Consider the following 22,597-nt stretch of genomic DNA (forward strand, 5'->3'; position numbering starts at 1 on the left):
GCAGTAGGGTTAAAACCAACACAAGGAGGTATTTCTTCGCACAGCACACAGCCAACCTGTGGAACTCCTTGCCAGAGGATGTTGTAAAGACGAGCACTTGAACAGGGTAGACTCATGAAGGTCAGGTCTATCTATGGCTATTAGCCAGGATGGGCGGGGCTGGTATCCCTAACCTCTGTTTGTCAGAGGCTCTGAATGGGCGACGGGAGGGATCACTTGCTGGTTCTGTTCTGATCAATCCTTCTGGGGCAGACAGGACACCGGGCTAGTCCAGTGGGCCCCAGTGCCCAAACAAACCTGTTAGTCTGTGAGGTGCCACCAGCCCCCTGGACTCAGCCGGCGACCTCTCTGACCAGAGGCACAGCTGTGTCACAGTGTTGCTAGCGTACCCCTAAGAGTGCCCTTCCTGTCAGCAAACTTCCCCCCGCCACAGCAGCCGGTGTGTCCTCAGAGAGAATAACAGCCCACTACTGCTGCCAGTTCCCTCCCTTGGCTCTGTGCTGTCGAGCAGGGGTGAGTGGTGAGGAGAGACCCACCCCCCAGGAAAGGGCCAGGGCATCCCCCTCTGCCCCGGATCCTGCCCCTCCGCCCCCTCACCTCTTTCCCCAACCAAGGTGGCCTACAGGACGTGCAGGACTGGGGGGCCAGCGCTGGCAGCAGGGGTCCACCTCTCCCCTGCACTCATGGGCAGCAGCGGGGAGAGCAGAGGGACGCGGCCCCGGCTGGCTCTGCTCCTCCGGCCGCATGGCTCCCCTTCCCGCAGGTGAGTGCGGGGGCGGTCCTGCCCCTCCTAGGCAATGCAGCCTGTGAGTGTGGGGGTGGATCCCCCCCCGCTGGCCTCCTGCCAGCTGCTGGCCAGTCCCTTGTCCACAGCACGTGGGGGCACATGAGCCAGCATGTCCCCATGTGTCGCCCCTGCGGTGGAGCCAAAGGGTCCAGCCCTGAGGACGACTGGCAGGCGGGTCAGCTCCGGGCTGCAGGCTGGAATTTCAGTGTTTTCTGGGGCCTTGCGAACCATCTCGGAGGCGGCATCGAAACACCCGTGTCAGGCGGCCGGCTGAGCGGCAGAGGCAAACACTAGGAAGTGGCCACCTGTGCTAGGCCGATTTGGCCCCCCTTGGGCGTACACCCTGCAATCCGCTGGGGAAGAGTTGATCTGATTGCTCCGAGAACATCGTTCGCTTTGAAGCACCCCCCCCCCCCCCCCCGCTTGCGGCAGTGTCCGTGTTCACCCGTGCACAGAGCTGGGCGGTTTACCGGGGTTTCTTAGTTTAAATGCTGGCAGCTGGTGCGAAGTCGGGCGTCATTGTTTAATGGCGGCAGGCAGGGAGAGTCAAAGAGTTATCGCTTGCGAGCTGTTAAAGCACAAGAAGACCAACATCCTCTGTGAAAATCTGCAGAGTAGAGCTTCCCCCAGCTGGCCTTTCTCCGCATTTGCTCAGCTGTACCCTGCAGTTAGCAGCGGGGGCCGCGGGGGCCCTTGCTTTGCATGTGTTAGGAGACAGATGTTTGCCGCTGTTTACTGATTTAAAAAGGGCTGGGGGATTCCTTCCAACCCTAATTAGGAGACCCTTGTGAACGAAACAATCACCAGCTAGATTTTGCACAGCACACAAGCCAGCCGTGGCGCGGGGGGAGGGACCTGTGTGTGTTTCGGTGTCGGTGCACGCGAGCAAGCGGCCCTTCCTCCCGGGCGGTTCCTTCTGGTAAGAAGCACAAACACACCCAGGCTGTGCAGGCGTCGGCGCTGACGTGGGTTTGATTTAGGTGAGGCCTGAGGCTGGGTCAGTGGATTTTGGGAAGCCACACTGAGGGCAAGCGCAGAAGAGTCTCTGCCCCTGCCCCCCCCCCGAACTGGGACTCACCCAGGGCCCAATCCTGCCGGGCACTGCCCCAGAACCCACTGATCCAGAAGGGCTCAGTGGGCCCAGACCCGGCCAAGCAGCTTGCACTGGCAGGCTGGGGCAGAGGGTCTGCTCCTGGAGGGTTGAGAAATCCAGCTGCATCCCAGCTCACTGCAGGGTGCGAGTGTGCAGATGGGCTGGGCCCACCAGAGGGTGCCAGGGGGCTGGCAGTGGCAGTGTTGGGGGCTGGGCCCAGCAGAGGACTCTAGGGGGCTGGCAGTGGCTGTGTTGTGTGCTGGGCCACTGGAGGGTGCCAGGGGGCTGGCAGTGGTTATGTTGGGTCTGGCCTAGCAGAAGGCACCAAGGGACAGGCAGGGGCAGTACTGGGGGCCAGTGGGCTGGCAGTGGCAGTGCTGGGGCCTAGGCCACCAGAGGGTGCCACAGGGCTGGCAGGGGCAGTGCTGGGGGCCAGGGGTCTGGCAGTGGTTGTGTTGGGGGCTGGACCACCAGAGGGCGCCAGGGGCTGGCAGTGGCTGTGTTGGGCGCTAGACCACCAGGGGGCGCTAGACCACCAGCGGGCGCCAGGAGGCTGGCAGTGGCTGCGTTGGGCGCTAGACCACCAGGGGGCGCTAGACCACCAGAGGGCGCATGGGGCTGGCAGTGGCTGTGTTGGGTGCTAGACCACCAGGGGGCGCTAGACCACCAGAGGGCACCAGGGGCTGGCAGTGGCTGTGTTGGGCGCTAGACCACCAGGGGGCGCTAGACCACCAGAGGGCACCAGGGGCTGGCAGTGGCTGTGTTGGGTGCTAGACCACCAGGGGGCGCTAGACCACCAGCGGGCGCCAGGAGGCTGGCAGTGGCTGCGTTGGGCGCTAGACCACCAGGGGGCGCTAGACCACCAGCGGGCGCCAGGAGGCTGGCAGTGGCTGCGTTGGGCGCTAGACCACCAGGGGGCGCTAGACCACCAGAGGGCGCATGGGGCTGGCAGTGGCTGTGTTGGGTGCTAGACCACCAGGGGGCGCTAGACCACCAGAGGGCACCAGGGGCTGGCAGTGGCTGTGTTGGGCGCTAGACCACCAGGGGGCGCTAGACCACCAGAGGGCACCAGGGGCTGGCAGTGGCTGTGTTGGGTGCTAGACCACCAGGGGGCGCTAGACCACCAGCGGGCGCCAGGAGGCTGGCAGTGGCTGCGTTGGGCGCTAGACCACCAGGGGGCGCTAGACCACCAGCGGGCGCCAGGAGGCTGGCAGTGGCTGCGTTGGGCGCTAGACCACCAGGGGGCGCTAGACCACCAGAGGGCGCATGGGGCTGGCAGTGGCTGTGTTGGGTGCTAGACCACCAGGGGGCGCTAGACCACCAGCGGGCGCCAGGAGGCTGGCAGTGGCTGCGTTGGGCGCTAGACCACCAGGGGGCGCTAGACCACCAGAGGGCGCATGGGGCTGGCAGTGGCTGTGTTGGGCGCTAGACCACCAGGGGGCGCTAGACCACCAGAGGGCGCCAGGGGCTGGCAGTGGCTGCGTTGGGCGCTAGACCACCAGGGGGCGCTAGACCACCAGAGGGCGCCAGGGGCTGGCAGGGGCAGGGTTGTTCCTGTTCATTCCAGTGGGTGCTCCGGTTCCTGGGTGCTGGGGTTACTTCCCCATCCCTGTCACGGTGCCCTAGACCCGCCCCAGCCCTTCGCTGGCTCTTTCCCCGGCTGCGCGGGCCCCAATCCAGCCCTCCGGCTAGAGGCTGCTCCGGCCCCGCTGGTTCTTGCTGCCCTTCTTGGCACTGTGTTCCAGGCTGGGGGCTGGCCAGAGGGCCCTGCCCAGGGATGTGGGGCCTGGGTTCCTTGCCCCAGGACGGTGTTTCCTGGCCTGTTGCCTGGCCCCCCAGCAGGGCCCAGCGCGGGTTTGCTCTCCGGCTGCCCACCCAGTGCTCCAGAGACCTGGGCAGGATGAACCCCTAGGTGCCCAGTTAGGGGCTGGGCCCTGTCCAGGGGCCACTGGCTCAGGCCCAGACCCACCTGCCCTGCTGTGACCCGGCTCAGGCGCATGAGGAGCGGCCAGGTGAGCTGGTGCGAACACAGACAGGCCCGTAGGTAGCAGCGTCGCTCGACCAGGGAGCTGCTGGCAGCCCAGGGCAGGGCCCCAGGGATGTGGGAACGGGTGGGGGCAGGAGGGAAGGAGTTCACTGGATCCCCCCCTTTACAGCATTACACTGGGGGAGGGGGCAGATAGACCTAGGCTGGGCTGGGCCCTGTGGTTAGGCTGTGAACCTGCCGCGCCTCTTCCCTGCAGCTGGCCTGGCCTGCTGGCACCCACCTTCCCTTGGCCCCCCCGTCGAGGGGCCGTGGGCACATCGCTGGCTGGGCCAGCGGCCACGTGAAGCCGCTGGAGCAGCCCAGCTTGTTACCTGCCCCACCAGGCTCCCCAGAGCTGCCACCTTGCCAGGGGGACTCCTGCTGATCACCCAGCTGGGTTTGCAGGCAGGAGGCCTCCAGTCCTGCTGCTTCCAGGGCTCTGGGCAGCCTCTGCTCTCCCCCACCCAGCCGCGGGCTCATCCTGCACCCGCCAGGAAACAGCATCCCTGGGCGTGCTATCCCACAGCCAGCCCCTGCCTCGGCACTGCCAGAGTTCTGGCTGCCCCAGGCGCTTGTGTCCCCTCGTGCCAGGCTGGCGTGCTCCTGGCCCTGCAGCGGGTCTCACGTGAGCCAGCCCGCGCTCTGCGACGGCCCCCGTGTTTCTTGCCGCTGCGCGGGCGACGGGCAGAACCGAACCTGCAACCCCTGGAGCTCCGTGCACAAGCCTGGAGAGCCGAGCCCTGTTCTCTCCCGGAGCCGCGCGGTGGGACAGGGCCACCCCCAGAGGACGTGTGGGCTCCAGGCCCTCGGCTCCCTGTTGAGACCAGCCCGGCCAAGCTGGGGCCCCGCCTGCCCCCTCCCCTTGGGACGCACGGCTGGCGTTGGCCCTGCCCTGGGCTGGTCTTTGGTCTCTGCTCAGCCCACCCGGGCGCTGTGTGCACCAGCATAGGGCCGGCTGGGGCTGCTGCCCAGAGGCTCCTGAAATGCCCTAGCTCTGCCCCAGTCCCGCCCAGAGACCTCAGACCACTGGGCTGGGTCCATCCGGTGCCTGGGCTGCCCCCTCCCCGCCCACTGCAGCAGCCGATCCGCAGGGTCGCCCCGCCTGGCTCCCACGCCTGGTGCAGCCGGGGGGCCCCCTAGGGTGGCAGCAGGACATGGGCCAGGGGATCCGCTTCTCCCCCCTGTGCCTGCCACATTCCCCTGCGGGCGGCTGGCCCAGGCTGGGGCACCTTCATCTCTGCAGACCCACCCAGGCGTGGTGGCCCCCGCCCTGAAGGGGAAAAGCTGCTTTTTCCTGTTGGGCAATTCCCTCTCGCGCTCCCTCCCTATTAGCAAACAGAGGCTGCTTGCGGCCGTCTCCCCTGGCGGCACCCAAGGGGGCTGGGAGGCCGGGCACTGGGCAGAGGGCAGGTGGGGCTCAGCTCTGAGCTCCCTTGTGCCCAGTCCCGGGCGAGGGCACCATGGCGGAAGCAGGGAGGGGCTCGGGCACTAGGGCCAGCAGAGGGAGAGCCGTGGCCACCCGAACCCGAGCGGGGCGGGGGGGGTCCTGGGCCCGGCAGAGCGAGGGCGGCTGGCACCTGGCAGCTAGGGGCACCGAATAGCAAGGCTGGGCCATCGGGCCGGCGCTGGGGGGGGGGGGGGGGGGAAGAGGCGCCTCTAGGAGAAAAAGCCTCGAATCTCAGGCCTGCCCTGGCGTTGGGCCACCCTGCTGGGCCACCGTGGCGGCAGCAAGGCCTAGGGGTTACGCCCACCAGGCAGCGGGGAGGGGCCCAGGCCACGGGCCAAGCAGCACCAAGGCCCCCAGGACATCGGGTGCCTGAGCCAAGGGGCTGCAGGGACCCTCCCTCCTCCCAGGCCTGGTTCCCCTCTGCCCCATCCTGCACCCAGAGGGTCTCTCCCCAGCCTCAGCTCAGGCCCCACTGGGTGGAGAAGGGTGAGGAAGCCCCGGGGCTGGAGGAACGTGGGGCCCTGATTGCCTGTCCCACTGGGACTCAGCCCCGGCCCATGGATCCTGTGCTGGGGACACTGCAGGGGATTGTGCTTGCAGAATTGTCCATGCCCCTCCCCAATCTAGGGCGGTTGGCTGGGGGTCAGAGCCCCAGGGCTAGGGGACTCTAGGGAGCTGGGCCCCAACATTTGGAAGCCCCAGGGCTGGGAGGTATCCTCGGGGGCAGGGCCCAAAGGCTTTGGGGGTTTCCTGGGGGTCAGGGTCCCAGAGCTGTGGAGGTGTCCTGGGGGTCAGGGTCCCAGGGCGTGGGGGGCAGTCCTGGGGGTCAAGGCCCCAGGGCTGTAGAGGGGTCCTGGGCAGTAGGCCCCCAAGGCTGGGGGGCTCTAGGGAGCAGGGCCCCAGGGGCAGCGGCACAGACACTGAGCAAGCCCTTGGGAGTGGCCCAGCCGGAGCCAGGCCCCACCTGCAAGCAGGTGCTGCTATAAATCTGCCTCCGCAGAGCTGCTGCCAGTTCCTGATTCCTGGGCTGCCGAGCGCCCTGCAGGCTAACGTCAGCGAGCGACAGAGCCCGGTGCGGGACACCCGGGCCGACCCCCCACCCCCCCGGCACCATGGCGCCCGGAGCCCTGAGCCTGACTCTCCTGCTGCTGCTGGCCACAGGTGAGCCTTGGTCTCCCGTAGCTACTGGGAGGGGTCCGGCGGGCCCGAGTGGCATCTGGAGCTGGATCGGACCCGCCTTGGGGCGCTGGGCCCATCGGGGCTGAGGGATCCCTGGGGTGGGGCCGAGGCTCGGCAGGTCGGGCAGCCCCAGGAGCCAGTTCTGTGCCTCGGCTTTTACCCTCCGATCTGCCCCCGTGGGGGACGATGGGCGAGAGGGGTCTGAGTGTTCCAGATGCTGCAGCCCCCCACAGCGCCATGGGTGGCACCTGGCATCCCGGGGGTCCCCTGCGCCCTGCTCTCCCACCCCCACACCCAGTGTTCCTGGGGTCCCCTGCGCCCTGCTCTCCCACCCCCTCACCCAGTGTTCCTGGGGTCCCCTGCGCCCTGCTCTCCCACCCCCGCACCCAGTGTTCCTGGGGTCCCCTCCACCCTGCTCTCCCACCCCCTCACCCAGTGTTCCTGGGGTCCCCTGCACCCTGCTCTCCCACCCCCGCACCCAGTGTTCCTGGGGTCCCCTGCGCCCTGCTCTCCCACCCCCGCACCCAGTGTTCCTGGGGTCCCCTGCACCCTGCTCTCCCACCCCCGCACCCAGTGTTCCTGGGGTCCCCTGTGCCCTGCTCTCCCACCCCCGCACCCAGTGTTCCTGGGGTCCCCTGCGCCCTGCTCTCCCACCCCCGCACCCAGTGTTCCTGGGGTCCCCTGCGCCCTGCTCTCCCACCCCCTCACCCAGTGTTCCTGGGGTCCCCTGCACCCTGCTCTCCCACCCCCGCACCCAGTGTTCCTGGGGTCCCCTGCACCCTGCTCTCCCACCCCCGCACCCAGTGTTCCTGGGGTCCCCTGTGCCCTGCTCTCCCACCCCTGCACCCAGTGTTCCTGGGGTCCCCTGCACCCTGCTCTCCCACCCCCGCACCCAGTGTTCCTGGGGTCCCCTCCGCCCTGCTCTCCCACCCCCACACCCAGCGTTCCTGGGGTCCCCTGCGCCCTGCTCTCCCACCCCCTGCACCTAGAATTCCTGGGGTCCCCTCTCTCCTGGGGTGGGTGCATCAGGGGCCCCTTTGGCCTCCCCCGGGGCCTCTCTCTGTCTGCCCAGGAGTGGCGGGTTGGGACCCAGGAGGCGGCTGGCTCCCAGCCATGGGTGCCGCACCCCGGCGCTGGCCCTGCTGTCTCTGGGCTGCGCGGGTCTGGCTGAGCCCAGAGCTAACGGCCCGGGCCCAGTCGGGAGCAGCCAGTCCCGGCTGCTGCGGCAGCGCATGGATCCCTGGCTGTGAGCGCAGGGAGCCCGCGCCCGCCTGCTCTGTCCGGAGCCCGGGACACGCGCCGCAGGCTGGTGCCGGCGGCAGGACGGGCCCGGCTGGGGCTCAGCCCGGGGGCGTCGTGTCCTCCAGGACTGCGGGGCCCCGGTTCTCCTGCACGGGATGGGGGGGTGGGGTTGCTGCTGAAGCGGCAGGAAGGCCCCAGCCATGCCGAGCGCAGCCCAGCAGGGCCGGGGTCCGAGCTGGAGCCTGGGACACTCCCTGTGTGGGGCGCAGGGTCGAGGGGCTGAGCCCCGGCTTGGAGCGGTTCCAGTAGATGTAGGGTTGCGCTTTGGGTCGACGCCTGGGGGGCACTGGCTGGCGGAGGTGGGGCAGGGAGGGCCCTGGCTAGGGGGGGGGGGATGTTCAGAGGCAAAATGGAAGGCTGTTGCAATCCTTTGTGGGCAAGGACGCCATTTCTGGGTGGAGGCTGCCGTGTTTGAACCCTCTGGGTTTCATGCTTGTGGCCTGCTTAAAGCTGCCTGCCCTGGCTCCAGAGGCAGCTCTTAACAGTCGCAGAGTCTGAGCTGCTCCCAGCTTTGCCTTTGGGTCAGGGAGTGTGTTCTCAACAGGGCGGCCGAGGGTTAAGAATAACAGACGGCTGGGCATCAGGCATTAGATCTGCGTGAGAACATTACCGGGTCCCCCTTAAAAGATGGGGGTGGAGGAAAATAGTAGGAATGAGTGTTGTGCTGCTAGGGTCTGCATTGGAGCACGGTGCTAAACTTCCACATGTTCTTGAAAAAGGGGTGAACAGGGACTCATCCAAAGTCTGCAAAGAGTCACAAAGGGAGCTCCCAGACTTGGGTGACTGGCACCACAAGGGCAGATGGAGTTCAGCGTCGAGAAGTGCAACGTAATGCACATGGAAGAATATCACCCTGACTATAGATACAACAGAACTGTTCCCACTCTTGGAATCCTTGTGGGTAGTTCCCTGAAAAGAGCCGTTCAATGTGCAGTCTAAAAACTAAAACCTTAGCAAAACATTGGGAATCGTTAGGAAAGGAATCGCTAATAAGACAAAATAGCACGTTGCCTCTATATAAAGTCGTGGGATGCTCCCAGCTGGACTGCTGCATGCAGATCTGTCACCCCACCTAAAGAAAGATCTCCTGGATTTGGAAAAGGTACAGAGAACGCCAACGGAAAGGATTAGGGGGAAGGAACAGCTTCCGTATGAGGAGAGATTAACAAGACCGGGACCTGGAAAATAAATGTCTAAAGGGTGGGGTCTAGAAAATCATGAACAGTGGAAAAATAGAATAAGGAAATGTTCTTCATTCCTTCGCTAACATAACACCAGAAGCTGAGCCAATTAAATTTATAGGCAGCAAATTTAAAACAATTTTTTTTTCACAATCAGCCTGTGGAACTCCTTGCCAGGGGATGGGCGAAAGGCCCAAACTAACAGGATTCCTCTAAGAACAAAATAAGTTCCAGGAGGATCTGTCCGCCAACGGCTGCCAGCCAGGATGGGCAGGGGCAGTGTCCTGGCTTCTGTTTGCCGGAAGCTGGGAATGGACCATGATAATTGCCTCTTCTCTTCATGCCTTCTGAGCACCTGGCATTGGCCACTGCCGGCAGACAGGCCACTGGGCTAGAAGGACTATTGGTCTGACCCAGTCTGGCCGTTCTGATGTTCTTATCTAGGGCTGAAATGTATCTGCCCCCTGCTGTTACCCACTAGCCCCCGCTGCCCTTCCAGAGCCGAGAGCGAGCCCCGGAGTCCCGACGGGGTCTGCCTCGCTCCCCAGAGTGAGTGACAGTGAGACTAGGCAGTAGAAGGGGAAGGCTAACCAGTGGGATGTGGGGTGAGCTCCAGGGCCCCTGCCAGCTCACCGCTAAGTGGTCTGCCAGCAAAGTCGAGTTTTCCCGGGCTTTGGATAGAGATGATATACTGAGCATGCTCAGTAACATAGAAGCCTCTGTCCTCAGTCCGCCCTCCCCTGCTGTCACTCTCCTCCCCCCCCCCCCCCCGCATCATGGCATGCACAGGTCCCCCCCCTCCAAGATCTGAAATGGCACCCCTGCTTGTGGGCCGGGCGCTTGGCCAGGCCTCTGTTGTGGGCCCCCAGCAACTGACGCCAGCCAAGGCTCGGAGAAGGAGCCCTGTTAAAATCCACACCAACTGGACAGAACGCACAGAGCACCATGGGGGCAGGCCGGGGGAGCTGTCCAGGGAACCAGGGGGCGTGGGCAGCTCTCCAGGGCTTGCTCTGCGGGACACAGGAGGCAGCTCTGGGTGTGTCCCCAGGGGCTCCCGACACCTGGCTCCTCCCACCAGGTCTGAGCCAGAGGCAGGGTTCAGGGAGGGGGCGGGAACCTCTGGTTTGGCCCCTCCCAAGAGGCCTGATTGGCAGTGGGGTTGAGCTGTGCTGGAGCCGTGGGACGCTTGGCTGGGCCCACGCCTGGCCCCGCTTTGGGGTGGTAGGGCCCTGGCAGTACAACCGGGACAGGGGGCTCGGTGCGTCGGGCCACAGGCGGGCGGGTCACTCCCATCCAACTGGCATGGGGACTGGCAGCCCAGCCCTGGGCCCTGCCCACACAGGCCAGCCCTGTCTGCTGCAGGACCCCCAGGGGCTGGGGTGTTCCCCCTCCTTGTCTGAATCCTGCCGTGCAGACACTGTCCTGTCTGGGGTTCACCGAGGTCTTGGCGGGGCTTTGGGAGCCTATAGCCTCACGAAGATCTTGTGGTAGTGAGTTCCCCAGGCCACTTACATGCTGTTCCTGACTCACTGGCACTTTCTGCTCCTCGCCTGCACCCCACGATTTGTTCTGTTTGCTCGTGAACTGAATGTACTGATTCTCTCCTAGGCACAGCACAGGGCACCAGCACCAGCAACCCTATCACACCCACTGGGCAGACCAGTGACATGGCAACCACCCCGTCCCCCAGCAACGCGACCACCCCGTCCCCCAGCAACGCGACCACCCCGTCCCCCAGCAACGCGACCACCCCGTCCCACAGCAACGAGACCACCCCGTCCCCCAGCAACTCAACCACCCCATCCCATAGCAACTCAACCACTCCATCCCATAGCAACACAACCACCCCGTCCCCCAGCAACACGACCACCCCGTCCCCCAGCAACGCGACCACCCCGTCCCCCAGCAACGCGACCACCCCGTCCCATAGCAACTCAACCACCCCATCCCATAGCAACTCAACCACTCCATCCCATAGCAACACAACCACCACGTCCCCCAGCAACGAGACCACCCCGTCCCCCAGCAACGAGACCACCCCATCCCCCAGCAACGCAACCACCGCATCCCCCAGCAACGAGACCACCCCGTCCCCCAGCAACACAACCACTCCATCCCATAGCAACACAACCACTCCATCCCATAGCAACACAACCACCCCATCCCCCAGCAACACAACCACTCCATCCCATAGCAACACAACCACCCTGTCCCCCAGCAACGCAACCACCGCATCCCCCAGCAACGAGACCACCCCGTCCCCCAGCAACGCAACCACCCCGTCCCCAAGCAACGCGACCACCCCATCCCCCAGCAACGAGACCACCCCGTCCCCCAGCAACGCAACCACCCCGTCCCCAAGCAACGCGACCACCCCATCCCCCAGCAACGAGACCACCCCATCCCCCAGCAACGCAACCACCCCGTCCCCCAGCAACGCAACCACCCCGTCCCACAGCAACGCGACCACCCCGTCCCCCAGCAACGCAACCACCCCGTCCCCCAGCAACACGACCACTCCATCCCATAGCAACGCGACCACCCCGTCCCCCAGCAACGCAACCACCCCATCCCCCAGCAACGCGACCACCCCGTCCCCCAGCAACGCAACCACCCCGTCCCCCAGCAACACGACCACTCCATCCCATAGCAACGCGACCACCCCGTCCCCCAGCAACGCAACCACCCCATCCCCCAGCAACGCAACCACCCCGTCCCCCAGCAACACGACCACTCCATCCCATAGCAACGCGACCACCCCGTCCCCCAGCAACGCAACCACCCCATCCCCCAGCAACGCGACCACCCCGTCCCCCAGCAACGCAACCACCCCGTCCCCCAGCAACACGACCACTCCATCCCATAGCAACGCGACCACCCCGTCCCTCAGCAACGCAACCACCCCATCCCCCAGCAACGCAACCACCCGATCCCCCAGCAACGTGACCACCGCATTCCCCAGCAACGCGACCACTCCATCCTATAGCAATACAACCACCCCATCCCCTAGCAATGTGACCACTCTGTCCCCCAGTAACGCAACCACCCCATCCCCCAGCAACGCGACCACCCCATCCCCCAGCAACACGACCACCCTATCCCCTAGCAACGTGACCACTCCATCCCATAGCAACGCAACAAACCCATCCCCCAGCAACACGACCACCCCATCCCCTAGCAATGTGACCACTCTGTCCCCCAGTAACGCAACCACCCCATCCCCCAGCAACGCGACCACCCCATCCCCCAGCAACACGACCACCCTATCCCCTAGCAACGTGACCACTCCATCCCATAGCAATGCAACAAACCCATCCCCCAGCAACACAACCACCCCACCCCATAGCAACGTGACCACCCCATACCCCAGCAACGCAACCACCCCGTCCCATAGCAACATGACCACACCATCCCCCAGCAACATGACCACCCCATTCCCCAACAACATGACCACTCCGTCCCCCAACAACATGACCACCCCGTCCCCCAGCAACGCGACCACCCCATCCCATAGCAACGTGACTACCCCGTCCCCCATCAATTCGACCACCCCCTCCCATAGCAACGCAACCACCTTGACCCATAGCAATATGACCACCCCGTCCCCCAGCAACGTGACCACTCTGTCCCCCAGCAACGCGACCACCCCGTTCCCTAGCAACGCGACCACCCCGTTTCCCAGCAACGCAACCACTCCCTCCCAGAACAAAGCGACCACCCCGTCCCCCAGCAACGCGACCACCCCGCCCCCCAGCAATGCAACCACCCCGTCCCAGAACAACGCGACCACCCCGTCCCCCAGCAACACGATCACCCCATCCCCCAGCAACGCGACCACCCCTTCCCAGAACAAAGCGACCACCCCGTCCCCCAGCAACGCGACCACCCCGCCCCCCAGCAATGCAACCACCCCGTCCCAGAACAACGCGACCACCCCGTCCCCCAGCAACACGATCACCCCATCCCCCAGCAACGCGACCACCCCTTCCCAGAACAACACGACCACCCCGTCCCCCAGCAATGCAACCACCCCGTCCCCCAGTACAACCCCAGGCCAGATCCATTTTTATCTGTCATTCCGCATTGTGAACAAGATCTACAACGACTCCCTTGGGAACCCCAGTTCCAGTTACTACCAGGAGCTGAAACTCACAATCACAGCCCTGGTAAGTACAGAGCCCCGCCTGCCCGGGGCCACATGGGCGCTTGCTGGCACAGACCCCATGGAGCAGGGAGGGGGGCTGCCCCCCAGGTCTGAGCCCTGGGCACCAGGCCCCTCAGCCTCAGAGCCTCCTTCCTGGAGCAGCAAACGGGGAGTCCCGCAGTGCAGGCTGGGGAGCCCCCCGGGAGCCTGCCCCCCAGGAAGAGCACAGCAAGGGAGGCTGGCAGGGGCCGGGGCAGGTCCCCCCAGGCGGCTGGGGGCCGGCAGTGACCCTGCTCCCCTCTCTGTCCGTGACAGTACCTGCAGGTCTATGGCTGCGCAGACTGTCCCAACGGGAAGAACTACCGGGGATTCACCGATCTGCAGTTCAGGTACTGCGAGCGCCATGGGGCTGCCCCCACGTGGGGAAGGGAGAGGGCAGCCTGCTAGGCTGGGGCGGGGCAAAGGGGGGGAGAGGCTAAATCTGGGAACAGGCGAGCCGGGGTGGGGGGACATGTTTGGGCAGCTCAGAGCTTTGGCTGCCTGAGGCTGTGCTGGGCAGGTATGGAGGGTGCCCATGGGGCAGGGGCAGGTGGGTGCATGAGTGTGGTTGGGGGTTTGTGGGGCAGCTGGTGCAGGCCTGGTGCAAGTTGTGAGGAGGGTAGGGGAGGGGCAGAGGGACGGAGAGCTGAGGCAGGGCCCATTGCATGGCGGGGGAGGGCGAGGGAGGGGCAGGGGGACGGGGTGCTGGTGCAGGGCCCGGTGCACGGCGGGGGAGGGGCAGGGGGACGGGGTGCTGGTGCAGGGCCCGGTGCACGGCGGGGGAGGGGCAGGGGGACGGGGTGCTGGTGCAGGGCCCGGTGCACAGCGGGGGAGGGGCAGGGGGACGGGGTGCTGGTGCAGGGCCCGGTGCATGGCAGGGGAGGGGCAGGGGGACGGGGTGCTGGTGCAGGGTCCGGTGCACGGCAGGGGAGGGGCAGGGGGACAGGGCGCTGGTGCAAGGCCCGGTGCCCGGCGGGGGAGGGGCAGGGGGACGGGGTGCTGGTGCAGGGCCCGGTGCACGGTGGGGGAGGGGCAGGGGGACGAGGTGCTGGTGCAGGGCCCGGTGCACGGTGGGGGAGGGGCAGGGGGACGGGGTGCTGGTGCAGGGCCCGGTGCACAGCGGGGGAGGGGCAGGGGGACGGGGTGCTGGTGCAGGGCCCGGTGCACAGCGGGGGAGGGGCAGGGGGACGGGGTGCTGGTGCAGGGCCCGGTGCACGGCAGGGGAGGGGCAGGGGGACAGGGCGCTGGTGCAAGGCCCGGTGCACGGTGGGGGAGGGGCAGGGGGACGGGGTGCTGGTGCAGGGCCCGGTGCACGGTGGGGGAGGGGCAGGGGGACGGGGTGCTGGTGCAGGGCCCGGTGCACGGTGGGGGAGGGGCAGGGGGACGGGGTGCTGGTGCAGGGCCCGGTGCACGGTGCGGGAGGGGCAGGGGGACGGGGTGCTGGTGCAGGGCCCGGTGCACGGTGGGGGAGGGGCAGTGGGACGGGGTGCTGGTGCAGGGCCCGGTGCACGGCGGGGGAGGGGCAGGGGGACAGGGTGCTGGTGCAGGGCCCGGTGCACGGCGGGGGAGGACGGGGGTCAGCCCCAGTTTACTGTCCCTTCTCTGCAGCCAAGGCTCGGTGGTGACGAGCTCCGTCCTGCTCTACCAAACCAGCAGCACCAGCATGAGCCCCGCGGAGGTTAAGCAGCAGCTGGAGCAAAGCCTGGGCAACGGGAACAGCATCCAGGGGCTGGAGCTGGACAGGATCCAGGGTGAGCAGCCGCGGCCGGGCCCGGCACAGGGGGCTCAGCCCAAGGCTGCGGGGGGCTGGGGCCAAGGCCCTTGGGCCGAGCGCTGTGGAGCCTGGCTTGCCCCGGGGGCTCCGGCAGCTCCCAGCACTGGCCCTCTGCTGGCTCCTGCACCCTCCCCTCCAGGTCCTCCCCAGCCCTGACTGCTCCTTCTTGGGTTTCAGCCACTTCTGGCAGCTCTCCGGAGGCCACCTCCGCGCCACCTCCCCTGGTGCCCGGCTGGGGCATCGCCCTGCTGGTCCTGGTCTGCGTCGCGCTGGTGATAAGCATCATCACCTTCATCCTGCTGGTGAGTGTCCCCCTGCCCATCCCTGCGGCCTCAGGCCCCCTCCTGCCTCTCTCTCCTTCTCCCGGCCCCCCGCCGGCCCTCACCAGCCGCCTCTCGCCCTTCCAGGCCATCTGCTCGTGCCGCAGGAGGAGCCGCGGGAAGCTGGACCTGTTCAGCTCAACGTCCTCGTACCAGCCCATGAGCGAGTACCCCACCCACTACACCCACGGGCGCTTCAGTGCCCCCGGCCCGAAGCAGAACCCCTACAGCCACGTAAGTGCTGGGGCCTGGGCCAGCCCTGGGGTGCCCCTCGCCCGGCGTGTGCCCCACGGCCGCCTGGCTGCGCCCCAGAGACAACAGCTCCACTGCAGGGGCGATGCAATGGGGTGCTCCTGGAGGAGATGGAGGTTCTGGGGGTGATGCCGTGGGGCACGGGCCTGGCCCGGGGGTGCACGTCCCAGGCTGGCCGAAGGGCTGTTCTCACCAGCCAGGTGGCTGCAGCCCATGTCCCTGTAGCAGCCTCTGACCTTGACCCCTCTGGCTGAGTTAATCACTGACAGGCCCATGCGAAACCCGCAGCTAAACAAACAGCTGTGAGTGGGTCAGGCCCGCAGCTCTGCCCACCCCGCCCCCACGGCTCTGCCCCTCCCTGCCCGGGGCAGCCCCATCCCAGCGCGCCCTAGGGCCAGGGCTCAGCCAGCCCCACAGGGATCCGTCTGCCCCGGCTTGGCAGGGCTGTTTGGGGGAGGAACAAGCGTGAGGTGCAGCTGGGGGGAGCAATCCCTGGCCAGCCCCAGGCCCTGCTGGTCCTGCGGCTCGGCCGGCTGGCGCTGGGCCCTAACTCGCAGCAAGTCACCCCGGCCGGTCCCCGGCCTCAGTGACCTGGGAGCTGAGCCTGAAGCCCGCCCTGGGCCTGCTGGCCTGGGACAGCCGCACCTGGGATCTGACTCCTGCTGCGGGTGGGGCGGGGGAGAGTCACCGGCCCTGCCCCCCACCCTCAGCCAGAGAGCACAGGGCAAACAGGAGAGGCAAGGCAGCGGGCATAGACTGGTCAGCACAGGCACCAGGAGCAGCCAGGACAGCCCATTGGGGGGGGGGGGGAGCTCAGAGCCAGGGCCCTGCCCCTCCCCCACACCCCAAACCAGCTGAGACTAACCCTTCCCCAGCCCCCCAGCCAGGCCTTTGTCCTGCTTCCTTGGCAAAAGGTGTCACCTGGTCACCCCCCACCCGGGCCCAGGTCACAAAGGGCATTGGCCAGTGTGCGCCCGGGGGAGGCCGTCATGGAAATTCCCGCCCCCATGTAGGTATTGGGGCAGGGCCCAGGGAAACTGAGGCACACGGGGGGGGGTTAGGGAGGTTACTACAGGGCAGGAGACCTCACTGCAACATAGCAAGGGGATCAACTCCCCCGAGGGGAGGAACCCCCGGCCTTGCTCCAGGAGATTCTGGAGGGGGGGGGTCAGAGGGTGGCACTGGGGGGAGTTGGAGTGGGGGCTCAGATGTGTGGGGCGATGCAATGGGGTGCTCCTAGAGGAGATGGAGGTTCTGGGGGTGATGCCGTGGAGCATGGGCCTGGCACGCGGGTGCACGTCCCAAGCTGGCTGAAGGGCTGTTGCACTGGGGGGGTTAGAGTGGGGGGGTCAGATGGTTGCACTGGGGGGGTTGGAGTGGGGGGTCAGAGGGTGACACTATGGAGGGTTGGAGGGGGGGTCAGAGGGTGACACTGTGGAGGGTTGGAGTGGGGGGGGTCAGAGGGTGACACTGCGGGGGGTTGGAGTGGGGAGTCAGGATGTGCTGGGGGGTTGGAGTGGGGGGGTCAGAGGGTGGCACTAGGGGGGTTGGAGTGGGGGGGTCAGAGGGTGGCACTGGGGGGTTGGAGTGGGGGGTCAGAGGGTGGCACTGGGGGGGTTGGAGTGGGGGGTCATGAGGTGCTGGGGGGTGGAGGGGAGGGTCAGAGGGTGGCTCTGGGGGAGTTGTAGTGGGGGGGTCAGAGGGTGGCACTGGGGGGGTTGGAGTGGGGGGTCAGGAGGTGCTGGGGGGTGGAGTGGGGGGGTCAGAGGGTGGCACTGGGGGGGTTGGAGTGGGGGGGTCAGAGGGTGGCACTGGGGAGATTGGAGTGGGGGGTCAGGAGGTGCTGGGGGTGGAGTGGGGGAGTCAGAGGGTGGCACTGGGGGGGTTGTAGTGGGGGGGTCAGAGGGTGGCACTGGGGGGGTTGGAGTGGGGGGTCAGAGGGTGGCACTGGGGGGGCTGGAGTGGGGGGTCAGGAGGTGCTGGGGGTGGAGTGGGGAGGTCAGAGGGTGGCACTGGAGGGGTTGGAGTGGGGGGTCAGGAGGTGCTGGGGGTGGAGTGGGGGGTCAGAGGGTGGCACTGGAGGGGTTGGAGTGGGGGGGTCAGAGGGTGGCACTGGGGGGTTGTAGTGGGGGGGTCAGAGGGTGGCACTGGGGGGGTTGGAGTGGGGGGTCAGGAGGTGCTGGGGGTGGAGTGGGAGGGTCAGAGGGTGGCACTGGGGGGATTGGAGTGGGGGGGTCAGAGGGTGGCACTGGGGGGGTTGGAGTGGGGGGTCAGGAGGTGCTGGGGCTGGAGTGGGGGGGTCAGAGGGTGGCACTGGGGGGTTGTAGTGGGGGGGTCAGAGAGTGGCACTGGAGGGGTTGGAGTGGGGGGTCAGGAGGTGCTGGGGGTGGAGTGGGGGGGTCAGAGGGTGGCACTGGGGGGGCTGGAGTGGGGGGTCAGGAGGTGCTGGGGGGTGGGGTGGGGATCCTGGCAGTGGTTCACTCTGCTGCTCCCAGACCCAGGCCCCAGGCCCGGCGCGGGGCCAGGCGACCGCGGGGAGGGGCGGCCTGCGGGGCCGGTGCAGGGGGAGGCTCTGCTCCGCGTGGGCCCCAAGAACCCTTGCGAGGGGACGGGAGCCCGTCGGCGCTAACGGGAGGGGCCCGGGCGGGTGCAGGGTGCGGCTTGGGGGCGTTACCGCGCGCGGGGACCCTGCCCGCCGAGCCGCGGAGGCTCCCATGGGGCTGGGCCGGACGCTGTGTGACCGGCGTCCCTGCGGCGGGCGGGCGGGCGGGCGGGCGGGGCGCTGGGCTGCAGCCAGACGCTCTGCTCTTCGCAGCAGCCACTGGGGCTGTTCAAACGGGCTGAGCAAATATTTACCTCCCAGGCCGGCTATCGCCCTGAGCCAACAGTGAAGTCATGGGAAGCTGGGCGGGGTGGGGGGGCACAGCCACGTTCTGGCACCTTAGGGGGCTGGTGCTGCTGGGGGCCCCTCCTGCCTGGGTGCACCCCTCTGCCCCGGGCCCGCTGCCAGGGCGGGGCGGGGCGGGCGCGTGACATGGGCCGTATTTACAGTAGACACTGGGCTGTTTGTGGTGCTGTTGGCAGGGCGCCAGCGCGTGCTCCAGCGGCGCCAGGTGCTCTGAACATTAACCCAGGAAGCAGCCTGAGTCCTGGGGCGCTGCAGTGGGGTCACCTTCCCCGAGCCGGGGGGCAGGAGCTGGAGCAGCCCCGGGTCTCCCCCTGCTGGCAGGGCTGGTATCTAATGCACTGGGGGGGGGGGGTTCCCAGTCAGTCCCGCCCCAACCCCACAGCCCGTTTCCATGCCGACAGGGGTACCGGTGGTTGCCTGGCTGAGGCGTCCTGGTTGCCAGGTAACGGGGTTGGCCTGGCGGGGCTCTAACCCCGTCCCCTCTGTGTCCCCCAGATCGCCACCGGCAACGGCAAGGATGCCTACTACGCCAACCCGGCCACCTCGGACGATCTCTAGGGGCGCTGCCCCCCAGCCGGCTGGAGCAGGGCTCCCAGCATCCCCCAGAGCTTCCTGCAGCTGGACTCCAGGGGCCAGGCGCCCACAATCGGCCCTGGGCAGGGGGCTGCTGCCATGGGGCAGGTGGGGGAGGAGTCAGGGAGCAGGTCGGGGGGTGTCAGCTCTGGGGAATCCCCCCCACCCTGCAGCCCTTGGCCCTGGGGGGGGCTGCTCCGGCTCCCATTGGGCCCAGCAATAATGGGGGATGGGGCAAATTCCTGCCTTGCTGCGTGGGGGAGGGAAAAGGGGCTGCCCCATATGTCCCCTGCCAACCTGCCTGGGCAGAGCAGGGAGCACGGCAGCGCCTCCCCAGGGAGCCCCCCATACTGCCGAGCTCTGGGAGGGGCGTGTCCCTGGCCCCCCACACCCAGCTCCCCCCTGCTGCCGGGAGCTGGGCCCGAGCGCCGGGAGGCTGCCAGCAGCCGGATTCGAACGCAGGGGAACTGGGTGAACAAGGCGACGGGGACCCCCAGCCCCAAGCGCCTCCTGCCACAAGCACTTGCCAAACGCCGTCTACTGCCATGGGGCCCCGGGGCAGGGCTGGGCCGGGTGCGCGGCCCCGCTGGCCTGGGGCTGTTCTACTGGGACGGGGCCCGCAGGGCTGTGACGGCCCTGCCGCGACGGGGGGGACACAGGGCCCTCGGGGATGGGCTGTATTTATAGGGATTCGCAATAAAGGGATCTGTGCCGAGTCAGGCTCCAGGCTCCTTTTTTCCTGCGCCTCTGGGCGGGCGAGTCAGCGCCGTGGTCTGTGTGGAGGTGTGTTCGACGGGCACCCCTGGGCGCCCACGCCACCCGGCTCCCCGCCCAGCCAGTCAGCCCCCACCTGGGCCAGGCACCCCTGCATCAGACAAAGGGGAGCTCCGCCCCTGCACATTCCTCCCGCCCAGCCAGCCGAGAGCCGGAACGCAGCACAAACGCCCAAGGAAATGGCCGGGCGGGTGTAACGGCCTCAGGGGATAGTCTGGCCCTGAGGCTGCTCTTGGGGTGACCCTGAACCCTGGCAGAACCCAGAATCCCCCTGGGCAGTGCCTTGGTGGTACCCAAATCCCCTGGGTGCTGCCCAGAATCCCCCTGAACAGCGCCTTGGTGGTACCCAAATCCCCTGGGTGCTACCCAGAATCCCCCAGGGCAGCGCCTTGGTGGTATCCAAATCCCCTGGATGCTACCCAGAATCCCCCTGGACAGTGCCTTGGTGGTACCCAAATCCCCTGGGTGCTGCCCAGAATCCCCCTGAACAGCGCCTTGGTGGTACCCAAATCCCCTGGGTGCTACCCAGAATCCCCCAGGGCAGCGCCTTGGTGGTATCCAAATCCCCTGGGTGCTACCCAGAATCCCCCTGGACAGTGCCTTGGTGGTACCCAAATCCCCTGGGTGCTGCCCAGAATCCCCCTGAACAGCTCCTTGGCTGTGCCCAAATCCCCAGGGTTACCCAAAATCCCTCCCCCGCACTCAGGCCTGACCCCAGCTAAGCCCACGCGCACAGGGACAGTCTCACACGCCGCGCGCCCTGCTCCCCAGAACCACTGGGTTTGAACAGGGCGGGCGCTGCGCACCAGCCAGGAGAGCTGCAGCTTCTGGCCTGAGACTACGAGGGGCCCTGCACTCAAACCCCCTTTCTCCTGGTTTTGCTCATGCTCTGGGGCTCACGCTGGCCGGAGCTCAGGGCCTTGGCGTGTCTTAATCCGGGTGCACTCCTGCCACGGCCCCTCCTCCGCATGAGGCAGTGCGTAGGGGGGACCCCACCTGCACCCACGTGCCAGCCTGGTTGGGGAGGGGCCCGTTGAGCGCTGGTGCTTACCCCAGCCCCCTCGCCGGGTCTCGCTGACCTGGAGTTGGCACGGCCGCGGTGCAGGGTGCCCTGCAGGCCCCTCTGGAGCCCTGTCCCGACCCAGGGCTGTGCGCATGCCGGGAGCCCAGCCCCCCTGTGAGCTAACCTGCTGCCCTCGCCCGGCCCCCTTCCCGGAGGGCTGTGATTCGGGCCTCACCATGGCCACGGGCACCCTGCTCTTCCCAGCAGCAGCGTGGCGAGGGCTAAGAGGCCTGGCCGTGGTGCGGGAGGCTGTCACAGAGCGACAGGTGTTTCCCCAAGGGTGCCAGAGCAGGTGTCCTGGAGAACCCCAGCTGCCAGCCCCCCAGCCCTCCTGCGTCTGCACGGGGCCTGGGCCGCAGGCAGGGTGAGTGAGTTCACCCCCGGGACCTTCACCCCCTCAGCTGTCCCAGAGTCCCCCTCCCAGGGCTGTCTGAGCCCAGAGGGGGCGAGTGGCTGTGCACAGGGGCCAGCCGAGAGCCCCTCAGCCCCTGTGCTGGCTGGAAGGTCCCTTACATTGTTCACTATCCCAGTCCTGGTGACAGGCTGCCCCCCTGAGTCAGCCTGTGTCCGAGGTATTAACGGGCCCCCCCACCCCCTGAGTCAGCCTGTGTCCGAGGTATTAACGGGCCCCCCCGCCCCCTGAGTCAGCCTGTGTCCGAGGTATTAATGGGCCCCCCCACCCCCTGAGTCAGCCTGTGTCCGAGGTATTAATGGGCCCCCCCGCCCCCCGAGTCAGCCTGTGTCCTGGGTATTAACGGGCTGTCCCTGAGTCAGCCTGTGTCCTGGGTACTGACGGGCTGTCTCCCCCCCCCCCGAGTCAGCCTGTGTCCCGGGTACTGACGGGCTGTCCCCGAGTCAGCCTGTGTCCCGGGTATTGACGGGCTGTCCCCGAGTCAGCCTGTGTTCCGGGTATTGACGGGCTGTCCCCGAGTCAGCCTGTGTCCCGGGTATTGACGGGCTGTCCCTGAGTCAGCCTGTGTCCCGGGTGTTGATGGGCTGTCCCCGAGTCAGCCTGTGTCCCGGGTATTGACGGGCTGTCCCTCTGAGTCATCCTGTGTCCCGGGTATTGACGGGCTGTCCCCGAGTCAGCCTGTGTCCCGGGTATTGACGGGCTGTCCCTGAGTCAGCCTGTGTCCCGGGTGTTGATGGGCTGTCCCCGAGTCAGCCTGTGTCCCGGGTATTGATGGGCTGTCCTCTGAGTCAGCCTGTGTTCCGGGTATTGATGGGCTGTCCCCGAGTCAGCCTGTGTCCCGGGTATTGATGGGCTGTCCCTGAGTCAGCCTGTGTTCCCGGTATTGATGGGCTGTCCCTGAGTCAGCCTGTGTCCCGGCTATTGGCTGAGTTAACCGTTCCAGGGTCCTGCTTGGCCACCATTTCCAGGCACTGCTGGCAGTAAGGACCTCGCAGGTCCCCTTTGGGTTGCTTTTCCTACCCACAAGCCCATCTCTGCCCTAGGCTCCTGCCCACTTTCACACCCGGGGGGCAGCTCTCGGATAGGCGCTTCAAGTCCTGCAGCGTAGCTCCTAGCCCCCCATCTCCGCTCCGGGCCCTTGGCGGTGAGCCTCTGTGGCTCAGGAGAGACGGCGGAGCTGCTGCCTCTGCTGCGCCCAGACTGTCTCCAAGCCCCGCTTGGGCCTGGAACCCGCGGCTGGGCCTGGGCGCCCTGCCAGCTGCACCTTGCGCGTCGCCACTCCGAGCCCGTGCTGCCTGGCAGGCTAGCAAGGCTCCTTCGGGG

General features: G+C 67.0%; 1 protein-coding gene across 1 annotated transcript in view; it reads left to right on the forward strand.

The window, feature by feature from the left end:
• Positions 1-1,304: 1,304 nt before the first annotated feature.
• The window catches only part of LOC102456563 (uncharacterized), a 79,640-nt gene continuing 58,347 nt past the window's right edge, over positions 1,305-22,597 (forward strand). Inside the window, exons 1-7 of the mRNA XM_075908313.1 lie at positions 1,305-1,767; positions 6,354-6,514; positions 10,624-13,181; positions 13,475-13,548; positions 14,807-14,949; positions 15,150-15,274; positions 15,380-15,526. Of these exons, the coding sequence (XP_075764428.1) occupies positions 6,466-6,514; positions 10,624-13,181; positions 13,475-13,548; positions 14,807-14,949; positions 15,150-15,274; positions 15,380-15,526 (3,096 nt within the window). The 5' untranslated portion in view covers positions 1,305-1,767; positions 6,354-6,465. The remainder of the gene's footprint in view (positions 1,768-6,353; positions 6,515-10,623; positions 13,182-13,474; positions 13,549-14,806; positions 14,950-15,149; positions 15,275-15,379; positions 15,527-22,597) is intronic.

Source organism: Pelodiscus sinensis, chromosome 24 (genome assembly GCF_049634645.1).
Source record: "Pelodiscus sinensis isolate JC-2024 chromosome 24, ASM4963464v1, whole genome shotgun sequence".
Lineage (NCBI taxonomy): Eukaryota > Metazoa > Chordata > Testudines > Trionychidae > Pelodiscus > Pelodiscus sinensis.